The sequence below is a fragment of the Pantherophis guttatus genome, chromosome 3 (assembly GCF_059756535.1).
Source record: "Pantherophis guttatus breed Tessera chromosome 3, ASM5975653v1, whole genome shotgun sequence".
Lineage (NCBI taxonomy): Eukaryota > Metazoa > Chordata > Lepidosauria > Squamata > Colubridae > Pantherophis > Pantherophis guttatus.
The window spans coordinates 171,039,823-171,067,770 of record NC_142065.1 but is presented as its reverse complement, the minus strand read 5'-3'; the positions used below and the strand labels follow the sequence as shown (position 1 = coordinate 171,067,770).

General features: G+C 35.0%; 1 protein-coding gene across 1 annotated transcript in view; it reads left to right on the top strand.

Annotated features, from left to right (window-relative positions):
* KLHL14 (kelch like family member 14) overlaps positions 1–27,948 on the top strand; it is a 70,511-nt gene that overhangs the window by 14,337 nt on the left and 28,226 nt on the right. Inside the window, exon 2 of the mRNA XM_034429682.3 lies at positions 5,210–5,331. Coding sequence (XP_034285573.1) covers positions 5,210–5,331 — 122 coding nt within the window. The remainder of the gene's footprint in view (positions 1–5,209; positions 5,332–27,948) is intronic.

The following is a 27,948-nucleotide window of genomic DNA, read 5'->3' as shown; positions in this document are numbered from 1 at the left end:
TAAATGGGTAAACCAGTGCCTGCAAAAAATAAATGGATAGATCAGTACAGCTCTGCAAGCAGTTAAAAGCCTGGTAGACCAGTACCTCTGCTAAATCCTAAATAATTGTCACATGACCATCAAGCCACGCCCACAAAATAAGCCATGCCCACAGAACCGGTAGCAAAAATTTTAGAACCCACCCCTGCATACATACATACATACATACATACATACATACATACATACATACATTCCTGATATGTTTGGAAGGCATATATTAATAAAATCATTTTGGTTTGGTTTTTGGCATGGCTTGGGACCAAAATATATTTGGTTGTTCTGATGAACAATAAAAATTGAGAGAATAGAGAAAATAAGACATTCTTGCTGATCTCTTTAAAGCATTTAATTTTACTGGCTTGTAATAGGTTCTTGAACTACAGTTAGGATAGGAGTCATAAGCGCTGGCATAGCAAAAACATATGGCAACTATTCCATCTCCGTACCCATATTTTTAATATTTAATTAAAGATCACAAGTGATCTGAGGATAACATCTATATGAAACTTGCTAATGTGTTGAGAATTTTAGCTGCATTCCTGATTTAAAAAATTTCATCTTTTAAATTTAGTTGACTGACTCAACCTGCACATCTTTACTGTGATTTAACTTTAGTCTTTATGGGTGCTGACTATTCTGCTAATCTATGTTATAGTTAACAGTAGCCTTTCATAATTTTTGTCTAAACTATCAGACATTCATTAAAATAGGTGAGATTTAAACCCATTTCCAAAACCATACCTAACAATATTAAACATTCCCACTTTTGTGTAGGATAAATTGAAAAAAAGTGCCTGGACATATAAATGTATGACTATAGTAAAATTTTAACCTGGCAGTCTTGATAAAATAGGCTTATTTAATTAAATGAAAAGTCCATTCCTAAATGTGCTTGTTTAGAAAGAATTCCCAGGGATTTAGTTATTTCCAAATACACTTCTCAATTGGCAGAAATAGTCTTCCACGTGCAAATCTAAGTAGATTAGAGTCTATCAGTACAATTGATGTTTTGAATACAGGTGTGTGGCAGTGGACATTTGGTTTTAATTAATTCTGATCCTCTGCTTTTTCATCTGCACTGAACAGGTAGCTGACAGTTTTCCGCTAATTTCAGATGCCTATGTTTGTGTGCATAACACTAAAACCTGTGTGATTTTTCATTGGTTCCAAGCATGTGCTGCACGTTCTGTAAAACAGAATAAATATTAGCTTTTATTCTACATCAAAGTCAAATGAACTTGTATTCTTCTTCATTCTTTAATAATGCTTTGAGGCCTAGAAAGGGTTATTTGGGAAAGATTAAAATGTAAAAACTAATACAAAATTGAAAAGTTTTCTTACTGACCAACTTACCAAAGTTTTAAATTGAAAGTTGAAGTTAATTGCTATAGAAACAGAACATGCTTCACAAAGAGGTTGGAATAAACAATTTATTTGCTTATTAAGAATGACAATGCTTAAGTGAGTTATGGCTTAACATCACTGAGGCTCTTGTAATATATTTAGCCATGCACATCTCACATTTAAAAATATTATAATCTACCTCCTAGACAAAGAATTTGAAGCATATGGAATTTTTTATGATTCAGTCATGAGATTGAAGATAGTCCTGTTGCATTGATTCTGAATTTGAGGGTCAAAATAATCCCAATTCTAAGCTTACTAACTTTGTTAAGGCTTTTCTATATTAGGTTTCTTTATACATTTAATTATAAGAGACAATCTTAATAAAGATTTAAAATAGATTGGCTAGAAAACTAATTCTAAGCATCTTTCTTCATATACTGATGGACGCACACTAGAGTATATTGCATTCCCTATTGAAATGCATATTGTAAAATGGCAAAGATTCAGCACGGTTTCTTAAGCATCAGAAACTCTGAATGTAATCTGAACACAATTCAGAAATGGACTCCAGACATATTTTTAATGTTCTTCCCACTGCAAAGGACGAATTACCCAAAAGTTATTAACAAATTTGAATTGAGTCTGAGTCAGTGAGGAACAGGTTTTCAGACCATTCTCTCACTCTTCCATATCGATACTAGCTGTTCTTTCTTCTCTTTAGATTTGATTTTGTTTTTATGACACCAATGACAAAAGGCACTAGTTTCTTCCTCCTTCCCCTTTCTAATGTCTAGCACAATGCTGTATTTACGTGCTGAAAAGCAAAGGCTGGTGGGAATGCTGCTTCCAATGCCACCAGTGCTGGGCAAATGGTTTTGTTTAGTGGTCAGAGCCAAATAGAGCTATATTAGCATGGCTATTGGGGAAAAGAGAAGAAGCAGGAAGTAGGGGGGAGGTAGATTAATGGGGAGAGGAAGGATTTCATTCCAGTACTTTAATTTCAAATGACAAAAATGGACCTGTTTTCTGAACCCAGTTTTAAACAAGATCAAGGTGGGAATGTCCCATCAAAAGTTATTAATGGCATAGATAAAATGGGATAAGTAGCACTTTTGGAAATGAGCACAGTTTTCTTGGTGCAGCTGCCTGACTTTGAGTTGGTTAGGCTCAATGTAAAACCATCCTAAGTATTGAGTAGCATAATTTTGGCTGTGTGATGTTTTATATTATGTACTATGAGATGTACCATGCTTTGATACATTGGTATAACCCTTTGCATATTCCAGAAGGCTTACTCAGTAAGAACCTTCTGTTTTAATTGTTATTAATTCATTCCTAACATACTAATTATAGGCTGTACAGAAAATGTTACAAATGTACTTACTTTGTTTGATTGTTTCTAGTAGATTACTGTGCCAATTATGTACCTGTACACTATATGTTAAGCAGATGAATCTGTTAGAGATTGCAGCACATTGACATTGGTAATAAAGCTCCCTCTCTGGAACTTTTATTATTATGATTGGTCACACAGTTACCCAGATGTTTAGATTGAATTTGGCATTTTTATCTATCCAAGTAGTTCCTATGGACCTGGGATAGACAGATGTTATTGTTTGATAGTATTAAAGGTATTATTGCAGAATGTAAGCTGTTACAAGTAAAGTTGCCTTTTGCAACTTTATATCACTATAAATCACTATAGTGATTTTGTTAATGATAGTGCTGTTCAAGTAGTGCTCTAGATGTTTTGGAATTGAGTCACTATTGGTAGCACCTTTGCTTTTCTTTTGAAAGCAGAGATTATCATCATCATCATCATCACTAAGCATATACATCAGAAATGTTGCCCACTTTCCACATGTGCCCAAATAATTCAGTCATAATGCAGAATGATGAATAGAAAAGAAATCTCCTAAAGATTAATACAGCAAACGTGAAGGATTAATACAGTGAATAATAGAAGCTAACTTCAGTAATCTCAAGTAGCTCAGCAGCACAAAAACTGGTATTATGTGGTAATACATTATTTTGGACATATACTATGCTATGTATGTTATTTTTTATCATACTAGAATGAATTACTTTAACACGATTCCCCTTTTTTGGCTTTTATTACTTTCCAATCTTTGTGTAACTGATAGATACTCAATTATATGTAAAGTGACTATTAAAGAATCGGTACTCATCTAGGGGTCTAGGTCTCCTTTCCTCTTTTCTCTTGAATTTGTGTTAAAACCATTAGTGTTACAAAGAAATGTGCATTCATCAGGTATAGTGATGGAGGCCAGGGTGCATATTACAGCTTTTACTGCCTATGAGACGTTGAAGCCCTATTCTTAAGAACTGCCAGGCAGATTGGGAATCACGGTCACGGTTAATAGCAGCGAATTGCCAGTTCTTGATGGGTGGGTAGTCACTCTTCTCAGTGGCTACCCCCTGGGGGAGAAGGTAGAAAAACAGAGGGAGGGAATTAGAGTGACTTTGCACAGTTGAGCAGGTTCATGCTGCTGGATCAGTGGCAGGCATTGGCAGGACTCCACTCTGGGGAGGCTCTCAACAACATCACAGTCTCATTTTTACCAATTGGTGTTGCTATAGCCAGTGGGAGAGCAAAGAAAGGAGGGGCAATGGGATGGGGGCAGAACGGAGGAAATCGGAAGGCCAGGCTAAAGTAAGCAACAGAACGGTTCTTTAGATCTAAGTAGAGTACAGTGTATAACTATGGTTGAAATGCTTCTAATTGTACTGGTATGTTGGAATTTAACTTAGAGTATGTAATTAAGAATTAAATTCTTTGCATTCTCCAATGGTATAAACACGGGGAAGGCTGGGAAAGCAGCTGACTTGGGGCACCCAGGTATGTGGGACATGCTTTAATTTTCCTTGTCCCACACATTCAACAAATCTGATTACCAGTTCTGGATGCAAAAATGCAGAAACCAATAGAGGGTAAAAAGAGTTCACCGCATCTCTTTGCAAACTGTAAGATCTATAGTGAAGAGAAGCATGGAAAGAAGGAACAATAAAGTAGGGATGATCCACTGCTTTTATATAGTAGGGTTCTGGTTTCAAACTGCAATTTTAGGAAAGAAAGCAGAAATGTTTGATGTTCTTTTTGATGTAGGGCCTTTTTTTCTCACTGTTTCCCCAAGCTTTCTATTATTTCTGCATTCTAGTTTCTTATTTTCCTCTCTAATTTGAAAGTCCTCCATGTGGAGTAACATCTGTAAACTGTCATTTGAGAAATAAAATGGTGGGATAGAATTTTTGGAAAGCAAGTGTAACAATTACAAAACTTGTCAGGGTCTTGGCACCCAGGCCATCCTATTGCTAGGGTGGTACCTCAGTGGTTTCTTTTGGGGCCTAGACAGCTCAGCTTACATGGCATCACCTTAATTTTTTTTTCATGGTTCTTTGGGTTTAGAATGGCTTATAATAATAATTTTGACTAATACGATTTTGACATGCAACTTTAATGCTTAACCTTAGTACAACTCCAGAGCATTCCGTGTGCATTCAGCTGTAAAGAGTGATGATTTAAGGGAATGATATGAAGAAAAAGGTCGTTCTAGAATGAACCTTTAACAAATTGCATAAAGAATATGTATTATCCCACAAGTAGAGGGCTGCACAGCTTTTCAGATTATTTTCTTTCTGCTTGATTCAGAAAGTTGTTGAGACATAATAAGGAAAAGAAACAGAAAAAGTGAATAGAAAATTGTAATCAGTGAAAATTATTGTGAGGTTTCTAATTGTTATTGCTAAAACACTCTCCAATAACATAAGATTTTTGTCTTCTCTCTTTTTGGGGGTGAAGAATTCGTTCCAACAAGAAAATGCTTTTATTGGTTGGAGGGCTGCCTCCTGGACCTGACCGGCTTCCCAGCAATTTGGTTCAGTATTACGATGATGAAAAGAAGACATGGAAAATACTGACAAGTAAGCAGTTTATTTATGTTAACTTACCTTGATGAATTTTAAAACATGGCTAATCAAATTAGGCACTTTATTGATTCTCTTCCCTGAAGAGATTTGTTTATATAGCAATGGGATTTCACAAAGGACAAATAAATTGAGATAGAGGAAGGCAATATATTTTCTGTGAATAAGCCCAAATTAAAACTGGCTTAAAATCATTTAATAATGTTTTAGCATAAACTTGTTAAGCTTTCTTTCTTACCTTCTCTAAATAAGCAGGCATTTTTAGTGCAGGGCATGTTATACACTATGGCTACTGTCCAGTAAAACTGAATTACAAGAACAGTTATGTCTGTAGGACAATTGCGTATCTGTTCATATCATAAACACTGCAGCTAATAAAGTTTGAGAAATTTAACCTTGGCTAAATTGTGTCTAATTTATATTGTATTTTGAAATCCATGGCGCTCTGTTTTGCATTCTATTATGTATATTTTACTGTGGTGTGATTATTGTATTACTCTGTACAATTTTATTGAGAATTTTAAACACAGAGAATGAGACTAATACAAATTAAAATAGAGCAAAAGAAAAGGAAAAACTAAAGCTTTTTTGGGAAAATAAGTAGAATAAATAAGTAGATAAGTAGAAAATAGAAAAGAAAATTTAAAAATATAAAGGATCTTCCAATCTCCTTTACAGCAGCTATAAGGATAATTATAAATTGATCTCTCTTCAAAGTTATATCATGACTCACGTTTTGGATACTTTATCTCTCTCTAATCATTAAAACCATAAATCATAAGTTCACTTTTTGTTGTTGCTTTTTATACAAAGGGTCCATAAGGGATTTCCAATCACCACGAAACATAGATTTTGTCTTATCAATAAAGGAGAATATTTGTAGCTCAGGACTGAAATGGGTGGTCGTTTGTGTTCTCTGAGTTTACTTGTTTTCTGGCAGAATTTCATTACCCAAATTAGGTAATACTGTGCTGATGATGTTACCTAGTTTGGGTAATGAAACATCTGCAAAAAAACAACCAAGCTCAGAGGACACCAAGGACCCTTCAGATGTTGTCTTTAATCAAACAAGTCACACTTGGCCATTTCTATGAGTTCAGTCATCTTTAGTCTTTCCTCTGTAATAGTTACTGCCAAGACTTTCCATCTTTGTACATACAATAATATTGTCGCAATCATATTTATTTATTTTATTATTTATTGGATTTATATGCCGCCCTTCTCCCGAAGGACTCAGGGCGGTGCACAACAATAAGAAACAGAAAATATAAAAGTTAAAAGACAAATTAAAATAGTATCCAATAAATAAAGTTAAACATGGGAATACCAATTCAAATTTAAGATTTAAGAATATAAAAAGCTACAAAATCAGTATAGAATCAACCCAGGCCTGCCCGTTATAGCAATGTTTCATGGTTTTTTTCTAACAGTTTGCCCAAAGAGGAAAAGTTCTGATTTCAGTTATATATTAATCTTTAGAATTTCCTAAATAACTGAATGTATTTGAATCCAACATTTTAAAACTTTTTTGCATGTCCACTAAGCATAATAAAAAGTTGAAGAGAGACTGGTCGAGCCAGGTGGAGGAATCAGACAGGGAATTAGTCTGGAATCTTTACGTGGTCACAAGAATGCAAAGTCAAACACCTCCTTGAATGCTGTTGAATCTTATCTAGAGTGGCCTATGTGCAAACCACCAGTCTGGGAGGATTCCTGTGAAATAGGCACAAGCAATAAAGTAGATAATTGAACTCTTCAGGTATGAATCTGGTGACCCTTTTTCTTGTTCACATTTTCAACATAAATTTGAACTACTTTCATACATTCTAGATAATTATTCTGATGTCACATACCAATAGCACATCATTTTATAAAAATTATCTTTAAGATTATAAAACAGTGTTTTAAGTCCTTTTAACCACATATTTTCCCATTGTTCCATCTATATATTATAACCAAATTTTTAATCCACTTTATCATACATTCCTTAACTTGTACATCTTGTGTTTCAAATTGTGAAATACAAATGAATAATTATACATTTTAGCAATCGCATGTTTGCCATTTGTGCACAATACTATTTCAAAATCAGTCTTACAGTGTTCAACACCATAAATTGTATTATCTACTTAATTTTTTGTTGATAATGTAATAAAAAACATTGATAATTTGTCTTTCTGCCGTGGGTTGTTCTCTTGATTTTATTTTGTATTCCCCTTGACATAATTTTAATGTCTCATGATACTAAAACATTTAGTTTGCCTATTATTTTTCATCTATAGAATGCTTCTTATGTTGATGGTCGCAGAGCTGTTTTCAGTCATTTCCTGGATTTGTACGTATTCCATAGTCTCAATATGGTACATCTAACATAATGCTTTTTGAAATCTACATTAACCTTGACTTTATCACACCATAAATATCCATGCCATCCAAATTTCAGGTCATGTGCTTCTAACTCTAAAAGTCTTCTACTTCTCAGAAGCACTCACTCTTTCATCCAACCAAATAACAAGCCGTGAAATACAATTTCAAATCAGGTCAATCGAATCCTCTTCTTTCCTTTGCATCTTGCAACACTTTATATTTAATTTGTAGCATTTTCCCTTGCCACACCAACTTAGATATATCCTTTTGTCACTGTTTATATGGCATATCAGTTGACAAAATGGAGCATTGTCTGAAAAAATCATTCTAGACAAAATATTCATTTTTATCACAACATTTTTCTCCAGCAATGACAATTGTAGTTTCACCCATCTGAACAAGTCTTTTTAAGTTCATTCCGTGTTTTAACATAGTTATTTTGAATAATATATAATTCATATTTGTCATAGTTATAACCAAATATTATACTTTTTTCTCAGTCTTAATCCCATTTTCTTCATCAATTCTCTTTGATCAACCATTTTGTGTTCTTTGTTAACATCTTCATCTTCTGATTATTAATCTTAATGCCTGCTAGAGCACGAACTTCTTTTAATTTTCCCATTAATGTTTCTATTTTCTTTAGTGGTACTCTAAAACCAAGATCAAATTATCAGCAAATGCCCTTAAGTTTTTACATCTTTATTCCCACAATTCTGTCATCTTGACTTAACTTCAGTGATTCAATAGCTAAAATAAATAGGTCAGGACTGGCATCCCTGTCTTGTCCCTTTTTGTATCATAACAGAGTTTTTATTAAATTTCCATTGACAGTGATATGTACTTTCTATGAGGTATAAATTGATTTCTATGAATTATAAATGGATCTTATGATTACTTACTTATTGCATACATTCTCTCCCATATTCCTATCTTCCAAAACTTTAAACAGGAAAGCCCAGTTCAAATTGTCAAAGGCCTCTTCTGCATATAAGACAATCAATGTGGCCAATTTTTCATTATGTTGCTCCCAGTAGTCCAAAATATCCAAAATATTTTAGCATTATCTTTTAAAAGTCTTTTAGATAAAAATCTACATTTAGCCTCATAAATATATTCTTCTATAACTATTTTCACTCTCTCAATTAGAGCCATTGTAAACAACTTATAATCATTATTCAGTCATGATATTGGCTGATAGTTTCATGTTAAAGCTAATTCTTGTCCCTCCTGAAGTATTAATACTATATTAACCTCTTTGCAGCTCTCTGGCATCTTTATGCTCTATCTAGTAGAATTCATCGTATTTTATAAAGATAGTAAGAAAAGGGCAACCCATATATGGTCCAGGAATCATTCCTGTTTTAGTCTTTTTTATAGTTTTACAAACTTCCCTTATTGTTATAAGTCCGTTTGTAATCTATTTCTTTTTCTCTGCAACCTACAATAAATTTTGTGCCTTTAAATATTGATCTATTTTCTCCAAGAATTATTGTCTTTTATCTAAATTAGAATAATATCGATTAAATAACTTTTGCATAGCCACATTATCTGCCATTACAGCATCTCCCTCTTGCAAATTTCAATATCATTATATTTTATTTTCATAATTTGTATGCTAACCATTTCCTTGGATTATTTGCAAACTCAAAGTTCTTTTATCAATTACAATTTCCAAAGTTACTTGGTTGTAGAATCAAATAAATGTTTTTTGGGGGTTGATTGGCTGCATTTATATATCAGTTCCTTTGTGGGTAGGTTAGCTGCATTGATCAATAAAGCTAAATTTTTCATTGTCAGAATTGCCTAAAGCTATTCCGATAAATTATAAATGAGCACTTTTCATCCATAAATCAGATCTATACTTTAACAGCTAGACTAGTAAAATTTGAGACTTCTAAAATAAATATTTTCTAGTAGTCTGATCCTAAGAACAATTTTATCTAAAGTCATAAAAGTAGGATCTTGAAAAAAGTACAGAATTGAAAGATACTATATAGAGGCATGTACCAATACAGATTAATTGATTAATTAGTGCCATCAAGTTGGTGTTCAATCTTAATAACCACATAGCTACCATAGATCTTCTCCATGAAGATTTGACCCCAACCTAACACTTTAGGTATTCTAATAGTACACCCATTGTGGCTGTAATGAAGTCTGCCCACTGTCATCCTCTTCTCTTTCCTTCACATTTCTTAGTATTAAAGTCTCCTCCAGAGAGGGAGGTCTTCACCAGGGGTGAAATCTACTTACCTTCCTTACTGGTTTGGAAGCGCATGCATCGCCTGTGTCACATGCGTGCACACACCTTCTGTGCATGCGCAAAACCTGCACATGCGCAAAAGGTAAAAAAAACATTACTTCCGGATCGCCGAACCACAGGGGAAAATCAGGCAATTTGGTCCGATCTGGGAGCATTTCACTCCTGGTCTTCACATAATGTGTCTAGAATATTACAATTTGAGCCAGTTCATTTATGTCTTGAGTGAGAACTCTTGATTGATTGATTGATTTGTTTGATGATGCATTTTGGGGGGGGGCTTGAGAGGGGTATTCCTAGCATTCTCAGGAGTTTTCTTCAACACCAAAGATAAAAAGATCAGTGCTTTTTCTATCCTGCTTCTTCAAAATCCAACTTTCTGATAGTATCTCAGAGAAGACCATTGTCTGCATGATCCTGATCTTTGTAGGTATTAGTACATCATCACAGTTTATGGATAAATTTTCCAGGGCCTTCCTGGCTTGTTTTACCAAGTGTTGATCTAAGACATGTTTTTAACAGCTTATTCTTTTACTGTTCATGATTGATCCTAAAAGGCAGAAGCTAAATACCATTTCTTCAGTGTCAATTTAAGGGTGGTTACTATACTTGTCATTAGTTGGTCTTTGTACATTTATGGTGTTCCTTGATTCTCCTTACTAGAGTTTCCGGATCATTTGCGTTTCAGCTATTGGAATAGCAATATCAACATAGAGCAAGTTATTGAAGTTTCTTCCTACAATTTTATAACTCCACTCACCTTCTTCCAATCCAGTTTACTTCAATATATTGTCAATGTGCAGGTAGTCCATGATTTAGGATTAGAATTTCTATTACTAAGTGACGCAGTTATTAAGTGAATCACAGATTATGCCCTTTTTTACCATGGTGTTAAGTGAATCACCATAGTTATTAAGTGAATTATATGGTTATTAAGTGAATCTGGCTTCCCCCATTGGTTTTGCATGTTGGAAGCCAGCTGGGAAGATTACAAATGGAGATCATCTGTCTCCAAGATGCTGCAACTGTCATAAATACATGCTGATGGCCAAGCACCTAAATTATGGCCACATGGTCGGGTGGGATGCAATGAGGATGTAAGGCTGAGGACCGATTGTAAGTCAACACTGTCCTAACAAATTGCAGTAGTTTAACCAAGAGATTAGGAAGGTATGAGTCACTATCTTCAGCACTTCCTATTCCAATAAAAAATGCAGTTGGCTGGTTCACAAAAGGTCAGATGTTCTCCTAGCCATGGCTTTCATGTGCTGCTGCTGCTGCAGCATAAGGTGTGAGTCCATGAGAACTTCCAGATTGCATCCCAGCTCCTTCATGGGATGTTCAACTATATCTAGAGTAATAGGTGAACCAGTGGTGGGTTGCCCCCGGTTCGCACTGGTTCTATAAAACCGGTAGTAAAACTGTCGGGAGGCTCCGCCCACTGACCCTGATGTCATGAAAATGCTTCTGCGCTTGCGCAGAAGAGTGTGCGTGCAAGTGAAGCATGCGCGCATGTGTGGCCCCATTGCGAATCAATAGTAAAGGTAAGTAGAACCCACCCCTAAGGTGAACCATCCCAAAAATTCCTCTGCCAGCATTAATTCTGGGTTGCTGAAATCTGATTCACCTATTCACCCCCTTATAACTTCAGGAAGACAAAAGTTCCATTGTTATTTGGCTTGGAGTAGAGCTATAAAAGTTGGGTGTCGTCAGCATATTGACGATAATTAGCCATAAATGAATGGATGACTTCTCTCAATGGTTTCATGTAGATGATAAATAAGATGGGGAGGACGAACAAACCCCTGAAGCACTTCACATTGAATTGTCTAAGAGCTTGACTTCTTCCCTCTCAACACCATTTGAAACTGTCTATTCAGGAAGGAACCACAGCAAGGCAGCCCTAAGAGATGCCCAAAAGGGTACTATGACTGATAAAACAGAACATGGAGAGGCACTCTCCTCTCCCCCAAGTTTCAACACAGGTCATCCAGAGCAACCAATACAATCTCCATCCCATTCCATAAAACTCATGAGAAGGGATCCAAATAATCCAGTTTATCTAGAGCAGGAGTGTCAAACTCAGTTTCATTGAGGGCCACATCAGGGATGTGTTTGACCTTGGAGGGCCAGAGTTGGGTGTGGTAATGGTGGGCGTGGCTGGGTGGGCATGGCCATGATGGGCATTTGACATTCTCCATAGTGTAGAAATGGGAGGTGCCAGGCTGGGATATTCTATGCTCTAGCTCTATGTCCTGAGTGGAAACTTCTGAAGATCCGCCTCGATCTAACAGCAGAGGTAAATTTCCAGGATAATAAATAGAAATGGCTGTCAATTATAGATACAGAATAGAATGCAGAATAGAATACAGAATATAGAATACAGAATAGATTGTTGATTGTAGATTAAATGGACCTACAGTATGTAAAATCTTGCATTAAACTGTAGTAACAACATAGCATGTTGCTTGTTTTCTATCCAGATCAGGCACTTACTTGAGGCCACATAATTGTAATCCAGTCCAAGCCAGTCCTCTTGCAGTTCTCTCCTGGCTGAAAATGGACCATGTGGAGGCTCCGGGCAGCCTGTTTACAGCATCCCCAGCCTCCTGCAACACTCTGCCAGCTGAAAGCAGGCTGCGTGCAGCCCCCACACAGACTGTTTTGGCTAGCAGAGGCACCACGGGCCAGTCCTTTGATATTTCCAGGCTGGCCCGCTGGGCCAGATCTAAGCCTTGAGTTTGACACCCCTGATCTAGAGTCTCTGTAGTTGAAATTTAAGTTTTCACTTAACAAGAAACGATGGGTTGGAGACTGACAATAATTATGTAAGTTGGTTGAGTCTAAGAGTTGCCTTTTGGAGGACAAGGCATAATTTTTCCTCCTTCAAGGCAGATTAAAGCAACCTCTCTGCTATGTAAAAAATAGAATTTTCCCAAGTGATGGGGAAATTAAAATGTGTGGTTATATTTGTATGCTAAGAGAGCCAATTTTCTCTCCCTTTTCTCTGATATGATTGTAAGGAATGCAAAAATTTTAGCTTCAGTCTTCGTTAATTTCAGCTTGCTAGCTCTGAACACAAAGTATCATTAATCATAGCAATTTTTTTTAAAAAAAATTTAAATGATTTATTTTATTTTATCAAGCTCTGGTTAAGACTGAGTGATATACTTATGAAGGATACAAGAAAAGGGATTTGAAAAAGTGGAAGATATAGTTATCCTTTCTACATTCACTCTCAGTAAATTTTTCATCCAAGCTGAACTTCCCATAGTTCTGCTTATTTTTAATCAGGACAAAGGGTGAACTAAAATGGCCTAAAGAAGCAGTTCCTGAGAAGACTTGGTAAGTTCAAGAAGAATTATGTATTTTATGCTTGTCAGCTCTCTGTCATTTTCTCTCCTCTGTCTTTTGCCATATTTGAGGTAACTTGTTTCATGGACAGAATTTTATTAACTCCTTCTACTGATGAGAACAAGGCCCCAGAAGGATATATCTTCCATTAGCATAAAGTAATGAAATCTTTAATTAAAATATTATTTAGCTCCCAACTTCTCTTTGGGTCAATTGTATCTCCATATGGTTATGTGTATTACTCTGCAAGTTTAGAAATGAACTTTTACCGCCTTTTAAATTTGACATTGATTAATTTGATTTAATTTGGTAAATATACTGTATTCTTTCCAGACTTAGGAATTCAAGATACTAATGGAATATTGTCATTAATATCTTAGGAATTCAAGATGTTAAGGTGATTCCAGTTTCCCATTTTAATTCAGCAAATCAAAGCTTTTTTTTTTAAGCTGTTGATGTCACATATAGTCTATTCTCATTTCACCAGTTGTCATTAGTAGCAATAATCAATTTGGTGATGAGATTGTTATCTCATGAATAAGTTCCTATCAAAGTTTCTAATTTGTCAAAGTTTTATAGCTAGTTTCATACTATCTTACCTAGTATCTTGTCTCCCATACAAATTTATGTGAGCAAAGTGGAGCATCACAAAATCATCTCTATCAAAAGTGTCAGACTCCTGGTTGATCCGTAAGTAATAATAGGATGAATTGACATATTTACGCAATTTTAAATCTGCTGCAGAAAGTTGGGGAAGACTCTGGAGTAGATTTGGGATGTGAGCTAGTTTGAAGGAGGAAGGAGAACAAAGGTAACTTCCATTGCAGATGCAAAAACCCTTTTATGTGATATTTGATGTAGCAGCTTATCAGCGTAATTTTAACAAGCAATATATGTATTGTATGACTTAGAATTTATGTGCCTGTGAAATTGGACAGGAGTGAGGGAGCATAAACATAAAGGATTAATGATTTATTGTTTTATGTAAAGATGAAAAACGTGTTGGAACTATGTATGGAGCACATCAAATGGAACCCTGATTGGGGGTGGATAAAAGAGAGAAGAATAGTTTCCTTCCATATTTTTTTACCTCCACAGGGAAAACTAACATTTAACTTGCTTCACTTGACTTTATTTCATAAAGTGGTAAATATATCACATCTTTTGGTTTCCATATAAACTAGCATATCCAGTACCATGTAGAAAATTGCAAGTTGAGTGTGCTTATAGTAGTTTTTGCAAATTAAAAAAAAAAATCCTTTGCCTTGCATAATTCGTAAAATCTATGTTGCTTAAGGATTTCATTCTGGTCTTTGTGATATTGCATATTTGTGTTCTGTGTCTATACATAATCATTTTGGGCACCTTCCACCACTGCAGAGACTTTGATGGGACTTAATGATCTAAGATTTTCGTCCCTTACTATCAGTTTTCTCTGATCAGCAGGAGAGCCTTTACATGTTTTCCATCAAGTGTGAAGCTGAAAATCTTTCCTTTGCTTAATTATATTTACTCTTAATCTCTTTCATTATTATCATTTTCATTTCACTTTGGAGAGATTGAGTGTGAAATGCAGACTTTTCTGCAGTGGTTCCTCTACTGCCATTCTCAAGAGTTTATGGCTGTAAGGACTCTGTTTTGCAAGCACTCAAAGTGCAGTTGTAAATTGCTGCCATCTGATATCAATTTCTTCTATTTGCTGTGTATTTGGGAAAGCCAGGATGTGAAGATGTGTATTTCTTACTAAAAGTCTATCCAGAAAGCAGTGATGGTTTCTTAGCATCACTATGGGAGAAAGTGTTGCAGGCCAGTAACATCTTAAATCATATATCTGTTCCTTCCAGGCTGTTATATTCTGTGGAACAGTTAGTTTAGCAATAGTAAATGCCATTGCCATTGACAAAGAGGAATCTTTGATTGGTTACTGCCTTTGAGCAAATCAAAGTGGAATAACATGAAGAAAAGGAAATAATTCCTCTAAACATCATTTTGATCGTATAAAGAAAAATATAAATATTTTAATATTTTAAATATTGTCTGTCGTTGTGTTTTTAATTAGGCTGTACACCGCCCTGAGTCCTTCGGGAGAAGGGCGGTATAGAAATAAAATTAATAAATAAATAAATAAAAAATAAAAAAGAAGTAGCTGACTGATTCAGCTATTCTGGTGGTTCCAACTGAGATGCTGTCTATGATTCCAAAGTTTCCATTGATTCCAGCAGCATGTTCTACATTGTCATTTCCATTCATTTACTTCTACAGTGCTGAGAAAATAGGTACAGTAATCTCCTTACAGGGTGGATCTCTCTTCATTTTTGTCCTTGCAACAACTTCAGCTAAGGTAGACTTTGATGGAAAGAAAGTGATTTCCACAAAGTCATAGGGTGAGTTTCCATGGTTGAAGATGGACCTCACCTGGAGCAAATGCACCACATGGAATGTGTTATTTTGAGATGGCAAGACTATGGATTAATCATTCAGCATCAGATCTGTTCCCACTCCTAATCCAGCAATTTAATTTACTTTAAATTTAAATTGCGAGCAGTTTTGAGTTCTTCCTAGTGCTATCATTGAGTATGAGATAACTGGATGGGAATCTGGAGTTGTGTATGAATACCACCCAGCCTGCTTTTTTCTTCTTCTTCTTCTTCTTCTTCTGTGGACAAGGCTAGTTCACCCAGGTTCCTTAACTTCTTCTCATCACTGCCACTTCCATGTCGGCATTGTTGCATAAAACCTACATTTGTTTTATCAAACCTTTCAACATGCTTAACTGCAGTGAGAAGCAAGTATGTTTTGTGAATATTGAAGATTGTCATATTAGCTCTTATATGTTTCTGGCAAAATAAAAATCCATTGAGAAAGCTGGATTTATTTAGCAACTACATGATTCACTTAATGTCCTCAGTGATTCAGCTAACCATCATAAAATGGTTGTAAAATTAGATCCAGTCACATTGTGACTTGACTTATGACCACAATGATTATGACGGAAATTCCACTCCCAAGTGTAGTAGTAAGTTAAGTATTACCTATCATTCCAAATTGTGCGTTATCAGTTACCCACTTTGGTTTAAAAAAATTTCAAGAAAGATAATTGTCAGGTCTATGCCAGTATCCTCCAATAAATCCTTAACAAACGGGATACATTGAGCAGAAATGCTTTTCACAGCAACACTTTAAAATTAAAATATTTAAAATTTGACTTCCATAAGATGAACCCAACATTTCATGTAGAAGAAAGTTCCACATTTGTAAAGAGGACTAAATATGAGTAGGACGTAGTGCTTTCCTAACCCATCCACTGTTTCATGTACAGGACGTGCATTTTATATAAATTAGCATTAGCCATGACATAATTGGGTGATTCAGGTGAGCAGTACAAAACTTCGTTATCATCTTTATCAGCATAAATATGTGATTAATTAAACTTTAAAGCTGCAAATCTGTACCTATTTACCTGTGAGCAAATACCAGTGAATTCAATGAGGAATATTTCCAAAGAAATATGCATAAGATTGTGAAGCAAATTGATTTTTTTTTAAAGTTGAACTTTGGATAGAGAGCCAGTTTGGTGCACCAGGCTAGAAAAGCAGGAGACCCATGAGTTCTAGTCTAATCTTAGCCCTGAAAGGCAGCTGGGTGACCTTGGACCAGTCACTCTCTGTCTCTCTCTCAGCCCAACTCATCTCACAGGGTTTGTGTTGTGGAGAAAATAGGTGTGTTGGATATGTTTGCTGTCTTGAATTATTCGTAAAAATAATAAAAGCGAGATATAAATAATATAAATATAAAATAAAATAATATAATATAATATAAATATATATATAATAATAATATAAATATAAATAATAAGATATAAATTGTCTTGGCTTATCAATAGAATTGTTCAAATAAAAATCAGATACAGTACTAATGCTTAGATTTTTAGTTGTATTATGTAAAATCTGCAGCAGTTGTTCAGTTCTAAAAAAATAATTTATTTTAAAGTGATCAAGCCAAATTACAATTATCAAAGGATTTTGGAAGAATTGCTTTATTTGTTGGAAATGAACTAAAGTAATTGTCACCTATAAGAGACAGAGTTATTCAAAGCCGTATAGTTCTTTAAAAAATACAGCCACTAAGGCAATGATGTATCACTTTTACTTTCATTATATGTTTTTAATCAGAGCGAGACTTCAGTAGACAAAGCGATGCTTTCTGCATGATCTCACTTGTTTTTGCTAAAATCCTTTGACATGATTAATTTTACTTTAATGCTTTTGTCTTGTTGTACTTGTTAAAATGATAAGGATGAACTGGGGCTAAAACCCTTGCTTTCTTACCCTACTATCAATGAACATTTTAAAAAAGCCAATTAGATGAGAGAGAAAGAAAAAATGGAATTAAATTACTGTCCAAACAACAGGATGCGTTCTATTAAAAAAGAATATAATTATTTGTTATTAATTTTATTTCTGATGTTTCTTTTATAATATCTTTCTCATGTTATTACTTGCAAAAAGAGACACTGGATTTTATATCTAGATGAACTAAGTGTACTGACAAGTAGATTGCATTGGTTGGAATGAAATTTCTAAATACCAATCTTTGCACTGGTATAACTTGATGTTCTGGGATTTTTTAAAAAGGGGGATTATAACATAAAACATGTTTTACATAAGCAGATAAATAAATATTTTTAGGAATGCTTAAGTCTTAAGTGGTAAGGATCATCTTAGATTTTCATTCCTATTAATTTCATGCTATATGGAATGCAATGTGAATTTCATGTTTTATGAAACCTGCAAATTATTAGATTGTCAGGTTGTGACATAAATTATAAAAAATTATTCAGATTAGTGGCTAACATATAGTCTAATATATTAAATAAAACTCTCCAGCTTTCTGTTAAAAATATATATTAAGAATGTAGGAACTTTTGAAGGATTGCTTCAATTGAACACAGCTTCAGTCAAATCAATCTTTTGAAGCAAAGGGCTAAATTAAACTCCTTTTTGAAGTTCTGGGCTAGATCCACATGCCAAAAGGGATTCTGAACATACTTGATGTTTTATGCATTAGATTGGAGGAAAACTGGAACCCTGTGTAGCTCGCACAGCACTGGTATTACAAAAGTAAATCTAGGGGCACCATCACTACATGTGCCACCACACATTGATCAGTTGTAGCTTCTGGGTGGTCTTCAGGGGCAGCCCCTTGTACAATGCATAATTCAAATGAGGTTTGGAGATGACCAAGGCATGAGTGACGGTGAGCAAGGCCTCCCAGTGCAGGAAAGGCTTTCATGGATGCATTAGAGCAGGGATGTCGAACTCGATTTCATTGAGGGCTGCATCAGGGTTGCATTTGACCTCGGGGGGCTGGGTGGGTGTGGCCAGCTCGATATCATTTGTGTCGGGGGCACCCTTCCCAGGTTCTGTTTTTGGCTGTGACGGCCTCCTGCAGTGCTCTGCCAGAGAGCTCCATTTTCTCTGGCAGAGGCACTATGGGTCAGTCTTTCATTGTTTCCAGGATGGCCCTGCGGGCCAGATTTAACCACCCCATGGGCCGCATTCGGCCTGCGGGCATTGAGTTTGACACCCCTGCATTAGAAGAATGCAAAGACTGCTTCCCCTCCCCCAGGCTGTCACTTGACTCACAGAAGACAACAGCTACACACACACCTCTTGCTTGGAATCACAGTTGGTGTCACACTCAAAACCTCAGTGGGCACATTTCAGAAAGCAAAAGCCCCTCTCAGTTTCCAACCAGGTTTCAGTGATACAGGCTAGGTCAGCATTCTCATCCAGGATTAAATCATGGTAGCTTTATTAAGTGGAAGAAATATAGAATCTAGTTTCAAATAAGTAATACCTCATATTCTAATTTATAATGGAGATTTTTGAAAGATAGTCTATAAATACCTTAGAATATTTGAGATGTAGTAATAATTGTTATGAAGAGCAGCAAGTTACCTTAATAGAATAATAGGTAAAATGTAATATTCAGGAAACAGAATTGAATTTAATGTCTTAATATATCCTTCTCTTGTGAACACATTAACACTTTGAATTTGGTCATCTAATTTAGTTTAGCAAAGAATTCTTTATGGCCCTTCTATATTCACTGTATCTCACTTATTAAGTCAACAGTTGCAAGCATCAGGACTTCTACTTCAGTGACTTGTTGAAGTGGCTGTCAGCCTTGCACTGAGGAGCTTGAGCAAACAGTGGCCACATTACTACAGAAGCATCCTTGACACCACATAAAAATAGATTCAGTGATTCCCCTAGATGAAATGCATCATTGTCGTGTTAATAATTGCAATGTTAATATCAATCTTTTTGTGCAAATGTTTTATTTTTTACAATATGTTTATCCTTTCTTTCTGACTCACAACATAGTAGCCACAAAAGAGTCTGGTAGCACTTTTTAATACTAACCACTATAATGGTTTGATACTATAGGATATACATTTTAATGACTATTAGTTTTAAAAAGTGTTACCCAACATTTTCTGACTTTTGGCTAGCATAGGCCAAAATGGCTCTCCTCCTACATGGTTCACAACAAAGTATAAAATGCATAGATAGACTTAAAATGTGAGCCATTTTGTATCAGATCAGCATTAACATTTAAGATTAATATTGTTTTTATAGTGACTGGTTGATGCTTTCCCAGATTTCAAACAACTCTTTTTCAGTCCCATTTGAAAATATTGAGAACCAATCCTTGGGTCTTTAGGATGCAAAAAAGCAACAAATGAATACAAACTATTAAAAGCAGAAGTAGCCATAAAATCTGCTTAGCTTCCTTATGACTCGAGTTCTTTTTTCCTGGTTCAAGAACCACAAAAGAAGAAGAAGAAAAGAGGAATAGACTGAAAAACAAAACGAACAAAAAATAACCTATGGCTGTTACATAAGCCAATTTCCATTTCATGGGAAATGGCAATGAACAAGAGAAATACATGAAGCTGTGAAATGCACATGACACATGAAATGTGTCAGATTAGAGAAAACTAGTGAATATGCTTTATATCTGTTTGAATCTCTGGTACTTGTTATTACATCATTTTAAAAAATCTTGCACCAAAAAACATCTTCAAATCTCCCTTCCTCTCTCATCCGTCCATCCATCCATCCATCCATCCATCCATCCATCCAGTTATTTTGTTGCATTTGTTCCAATTCTCTTCATTTCTTTCCCTAGGATAGAAAGAGGCAAAATGTTTTAACTTTGTTTCTAAATTTTGCTCATTTATACTGTATCCTGGGGCTGTGCTATGTTTCAGATTTGAACTTCAAGAAATGCTTCATGGAAGCACAAACCTAGCAACCTATTGTAGGTGAGGGCACATTCGTTTGTTGTAGCACCTGTCATTCCAAACAATATTTTAGCGACTGACTTTTAAGTACTGCACAACCCAAGTTTACACCTGCAAGGGGTAGCACTCCTGTGGCAACCTTTTATAACCCGGTGTCTTCATATGGATTTAATTTCAATTCCCCAAATTTCCAGCCTACACATCCACTTTCAAGCAAATTGCTAGTGGCACTAGCAAGTGCTGTAATTTGCTGGCAAATTAAAAGTTTTCCCAACAGACGGCTATTGTTGGAGAACATCAGAAAATGATAGCAGACAATTGGGAGTAGAGTGCTGCAGACACACTTTTCCATTAGAGGTCAGGCACAAAGTTAGAGGTGCACAGTTCGTGGCTGCTGTCCTCAGACTGACTGCACATCTTTCAGTGCTGACATCAAATTCAGATTCTGTGCTCTTCTTTCATGTGGTCTCAAATAGAAACTGTAATGCTGCTTTTTGTAGCAGCACTTTTCATTGCCGTATACACACATACCGGTAGCTTAACAGTGAACATAATTGTCATGGTATTTTGGCAATGGTAAGGAAGTTGATCCATTTAGAGATAGACGTTACAGATTTATAGACTCCGGTAGTTGTTCCCTTGAAATCCTGCTTTAAAGATGTTGTAATGCTAACAAATGCACTTTCCAAAAACTGTACATCTATATTTGGTTTATACTCTTTTTTCCTTGCTACATATCTAGTTGTGGCATGTATTGTTGGCATAACCTGTGTCGTGCCCTTCTCTCTTCAGTTGTTATTTTAGTTCTATTTGGTTTTTGGAACTTCTTGTATTCCTTGAGGGAAGGAAGTTTTGTAAAAATAGGGTGGCACTTTTATGCAACAGATATTTTTAATTTCAGATATCCTTCAACATTGTGTCAAAGAAACCCCATTTCTTTAAGAAAAGGTATTGAAGCTACATTTATATATAATCTTTGAGGAGGAAGTGATGTGAAAAATTTGGATGCCATGGAGATGATAGGTTATTATTCAGCAGCTTAGATTGGTTTTTTTGTTTGTTTGCTTATTTGTTTCAACTTAGAGGCTCCCGAACTCCAAACAACACTAAGTAACATACAGTTAAGAAAAGCAGGAACATCTTCCCCACCATCTTGTTCCTGCTGTGTGGGGAAGATGGTACGAATGGATAAATGGTAGAATTAAGGAAGAAACAAAAGGTGCAGAAATTAATTAGAAATGTATAGTATAACTGACACCAGACACTTATTCATGTATTTATGTATAAACACTGCGAATCCGATGTTAAACAGAATTGTTATTATATTTTATTTGTGTATAAAAAAAAAAAAATTAATAAAAATTATATTAAAAAAAAAAAAAGAAAAGCAGGAACAGTTTAAAAAATGTACCAATCACATCCAGAAGTCAAGTACTCTATTGCAAACAAAGTAATCCTACAGGGATTCAACCACTACCCTTGCCCAAGGCCTGGGAAAACAATTTAATTTTTAGTGACTTTCTGAATATCAACAGGATGTGAACCATATGGATCTCTGGAGGGATACACTTTCACAAAAGATAAGGGATACTTTCTAGATCCCAAGAGGTGACACTATTTAATTGAAGGTGCACCCACTCTGCCTGAACTCACTAGATCAGCAGTCAGAAACAATTGGAAAAGGGCTGTCCCTCAAACAATTAAACTGTATGCTACAGAGTTCTTTATAAGTGCTAATCCACAACTTGAACTGCAACCAGAAGGTAACCATACCTGTGCAGTTTGTGGAGCAGTAGCATCACATGGAATACTTGTTCTTCACATTTTGAAACAGCTACAGCTTGTAAATGGTCTTCCAGGACAGTCCCATATAGACCTCATTGCATTTGTCCATTTATGTTCTTCATACAGGGTCCCATCAATATGAAGGATAATTTTAACTGGTCCAGGAACCTTTTATGTTCTCTGCATAAAATCAATTTTTAAGGATGATAAAATACATGGTTCTGCGCTATGACGAGCTGCTATAATTTGGATTTTTTCCCCCTTTGTCTTGGGTGAAAAAATTAAGGTGAGGACAAACATATGTGATATGTAATGGGAAAATTATATTCAGAAGAGGTGCTTCAAAATGTGCAGGAAAATGAACTCACTATCTATTTGTAGCTCATTAAATCAGCCATGTTTTTTTTCTACAGTCATATGGCTGCTGTGGGGATGCTTCTGCTGTTTTGCAGCCCTATAAATGGACATACCATTTATAGCTGTTTTAATAATTTATAGACAGGTGCTGACAATTTTCAAAACAGCTCTTGTGAATCAAATCTAAAGTATTGCATGGTTTTAACAGCACTACAAATTTTGCTTAATGTAATGTTATTTTTGTAAAATAAACTTTTCCATTTGTTTGAAAAAAGAGGGTACCCTTTTTCAGGGTTGCATTTGCCATCTGCAGTTTTATTTTCATGTGTTTAGTTTTAAAATGCAAAATTGTTTTATTTATTTCATTAACTTTTGCAGTCTTACTATTCCAGCCATGTATTTATAGTTTGATTTCAATCATAAGAAAACAGAAAAAAATATAGCTAACTAATAGAGAAGCTGCAGGAACTTGTTTGAGATGTAATGCATGAAACAGCCATAAGGCAGCAAACAGAAGCAATTCTTTTTCTAGCACTGAAGTGCAGAATGAAAATCCAGATGTGTTTGGACTGTCAGAGAAATCAAGAACTGATTTACATCCAATTTGGCATAGGGTCTGAGACAAGAAAAGCAGGTAATTGGGATTTAATGCTAAATTTAATTAATGGAAGGTGTAGGAGCTCAGTACTTATCAGGATCAGCACCAAATATATATGTTTCCTGTAGAGTGCATTTGATTTCTTCCCTTCAAATTGAACAAGAGGAACAAACAAGAAGCTTACTGCTAGAAAGAAATCAGCAATGTCATTTTTGTTGCATTTCACTTCTTTGTTTTTGGTTGGCTGGAAATTCTGATTAATACAATAATTCAAATCATCTTGAGGTAGGCCATAGGCAGAAAGGCAGCTGTGAACCATCTAATAGTTTATTCCACAATTGCAATAGATGAGGGGATGACTAGTTTTAAAGCAAAAAACAAGGTAGCAAAAATACTGCAACTATTATGATTAATTTGATAGGCTGATGGTGTAACTTCACATATGGCTACTCAAAAATAAGACCTGATGAACACTGAATCCAGCATGTCTAGGACTGCAGATCTTATTTCCCTAGAAATCCGTTCCATTGACTACTGTATGGATTACTTGTGAGTGCACCAGTATAGAATTTCAGTGAAATCATTTGAGTCCGTGATTCATGATTTGCTCTTTTACAACTAGGTATAACAACTAACAATGTGTAGTATTTCTAATTTGAAATACTGTTTTTCAAACTTTTGCATAATAGCAAATGCTGCTACTTATTTGGGAAAAATACTACTTTCCTCATAGTACACATACTATACACTGGTCTATATAGAATTGTTTTGAGTGTTTATTTCTGAACAATAGTATTACATGTTTTAACAGAAAATAGTTTCCAAACAGTGTTAGTACAAAAACATAGATTTGTTTAAAAAGAACCTATAGTTCTATGGAGTAGAATTAAGAGTTCATTCCTCCTTAGAATTTTCTCAATTTTTCCATATATTTCAGCTGAATATTATCTCGTGGGTCTTTCTGTTATACTGAGGGAGTTTGAGTGAATACATAACACCAAGGTTTAGTGCTTATTTCATCTGTTTCATAAAGTTATTCTATACCAGTGTAAAACAGTATTTGCAATTTCTCTCACACACATGTGCACACACACACACACACAAACACACACACATACACTCATTGAATTCAATTAAAGGAATAATTCATGGCAGTTGTATAAGTACTTCATTAAACAATCAACCCTACCCTATCATGCATCTTTCAGCTTTGGTTTCTTCATCACATGAAGTTCTCCCAATTCAGACATATTATATCCTGCTATTAAAAAGTCAATGATATCTATCAATCCAGAGAAGCTACTCATTTTTAAACTATGGAGTACCACTAGTCTACAGTCAGAGAAACAGTCTTGAAATGAAGAAGTTTTGAGAACATTGACTTTTTCCAAGAGTCACTGTTGAGTCAAAATCATTCCAGCAAAACAGCATGCAATAATCCATAAATCATAAAGAATGCCAGAACATCATCCAAACATCTGTAGTCCTTTCATCTTGGCTACATTTAGTGTTCATTGTTTTACCATAAGAAAAGTACTGAGTAATGGGAGAATAGGGAGAATCAAGGCAGAAACCATTGGTGCCAGTATTAAGTTGATAATACATGCTAGTATATCTTTTAATTCAGCAATAATCTCTACCCATTTTGTTGAGTAAACCCAATTTTTTCCTCCATGTTCTAAAAGAAAAAAATCCTGTTTCAAGGGCAGATAAAGAGGGAGATCTTACCAGAGAAAGATGATAAGGAAAACCATTCTTTGTAGAAACAGTGTCCTTCCACTGAGTAGAGAAGGGCTTTTAAAAAAATCATTTTTCATCAATATCTTCAGTTCATATGTCACAGTAAGCTGTAATGTTGAAATAGCCAATGAGAATTTGTGATATGGTTAGTCAAACCTATCATAAGGTATGAACAAGGGACTTAATCTTTGTCCACCTGTGTAAAGCCAGAGAGCCAAGCCATTAATATATTTCTTAAAACTCCAACTCCAACTTCAAGATAGGCAAAGGTACAATCAGGGTGGATTTGATTTAAATTGAGTTGATTTAAATCACAATTTAAATCACTAGTAAAAAGGCTTGATTTAAATCAATTCGATTTAAATCATAATTTTTAAAGCGCAACTGTCATCTCTGCTACTCCTTTGACCCACTGTTGACTCACCGATAGTCCCAGTGTTGCAGAATATACAGCCTCATGCTACATAACTAAGCTCCATTTCATGCTGAATAAACTAAATTATTTATGTATCTTAAATAGAAAACTATCTTACGATAGAGTTTTATCCCAAAAGTTTTTTATTAAAATAAATTTGATAAAAATCAAAAAAATCCGATTTAAATTAAAAAAAATCCGATTTAAATAAAAAAATCTGATTTTTTTTGATTTTTTTTTTAAAAAATCATTGATTTTTATCCATCCTGGGTACAGTACTGTGTCATGCTAAGCTTGGCAAAGCCATGGCTTGGAGATACAGCCAGTGTATATGTAGTTTACCTTTAAAAGTACCAATCACACATCTTCCAAAAATAAAATGGTTAATGTCTTTAGCATTTCTCACTTTTGTTATATTTCTTGCAAAAAAGCTCACATGATATTTTAAAAAAAGATGTGTATTCTTAAATTAGCCAGCAACTACCTTAATGTTAATTTTTCTCCAGTTCTTTTGTAAATTTAGGATTTAGATAATATTTCATATGTGACAGAGCAGGTGTTATTTCAAGTTGTGTTGCCTTTTTTATTGGTTGGAATACACCAAAAGTGAATCTAAGGTTGGAAGTAGCAGTTCCTCAAATACGATGCAGTAGGTAAATATTTTTCCCTTTTGCTTTTTCCTGATTTTTGGCTGGATACTTTTGCTTTTTTTTTCACAAATTGGTTAAAGTTGATAGACAGAAACATATTCCTATAGCCCAATCAGTATACATAGTAGAAGGAGTAGCGGGTCCTCTCAAACAATTATTGGAAGAAATCAAGTTTGTCTTCACTTGGAAGAAGCTCCTCATCCCGCAGAATAAGATATAATTCTAAATAAGTACTATTTAGTCCTATACTCCACCTTTATTTTGGAACCTTGGGATTAAAAAATGATTGTTTTTAAATGTATTTTTTCATGTGCCAAAAATTTTCCTCTTATTTATTGGTCTTTATTCTTTAACTTCACTTTTTGTTTAATAAAGCTGAGAGCTCCTTTGCAAAGCTTTATAAACTCATGTTCTTAGATTTTTGAATCACTTTTGAAAGTGGCTCTATCCTACTTCCTTCTAGTAAAGTGACCTTTTTAAATGGAGAGAAGTGGGTTTAGATGACAGTCATGATAAATGCGGTCATGTTCACTCAATAAAATAAGGCCCAGTGCATTTGAGGATAAATCAGTGAAATGTACAGCCCCACCTGTCTGTCTCCATCATTCATTTCCACTGTCACTTTCACAGTGGCTGATGGATCACAGTTGCTGTAAAATTAGACAGCCTTTAATCTCATTTCATCCTGATTAGCTTCTCTTTACCCTTTCCCTCTAACTCACTGACTGACACGCTAAAAACTCACACTGGGCTGTGTTTGAGCGTGGCGTTCAAACTTCTTTTCAAATCCCTTTTTGGAGGGGAAAATAGGTACTCACCTGAGCTGAAATGAAATGCAAAGATGAGTGAGCCTGAGACTCATATTAAAATAAATCAGCAAAGCAGAAGACAGTATACAATTAATGAAAGAGATGGTTTGCATCACTAGACTGCAGACTGGCCTGTACATTGTATTATTTACACCCATGAATTCTTAGTGAATTGTTGTAAGATTAGTTGAAAGGTATTGTGGGGCAAGAGGAATGTACAAAAAAAATTAAGTTACGTCCTCCAAAATTCAGCCATATGTGTTGCATAGTTCAAATGGCTATTTTAGGCATGCATGTTCATATATTTTACACCTAGTCATATAGACTTTCATCCTCTTTTCCATCGTTCTGCTTAAATATTACAATTCTATTCAGTGTTCTACCTGTATTTGAACTGTAATGTAGAGAATTGTACTATGATCTTCATAAATTACATTTTCAGACTTCTTTTTTTTAATTAACGTTCTTGGACTTTCCTTTCTTTGCTTATTACTTTAGAGTTTGAAATGACACAAAATCATAATACTGAGACTCTTGTAGGCTTTTCAGTCTCTGCTCTGATAAATTGTTTGCCTTACATTTGCATTTCACTGCATATCAACAGACATGCTCAATAGCATGAAAATACTTCAACCACTAAAATATAACACAGTGTGATGTACGTACTATAAGTTTGTCTCCTACCTAAGAACACTGAATTTAAGGGTAGTATAATCGATTGCATTAACAGATAATTGGCATTGTTTGAAATTTAAAGCTCATTCATAGGCCCAACCATTTCAGATACATGGTTTTTCAGTATAGCATCACATCATTTTAATAAGGCTCATGGATATGCTGTTGAAGGGCACTGCAGTATAACATCAACCAAAAACACAACTGAAGTTCAATGAGTTTCACCTGAATAAATATTTCAAAAAAATCAATTCCTAAGAAGATGCAATTGGCTTGTCATTTGCCACAA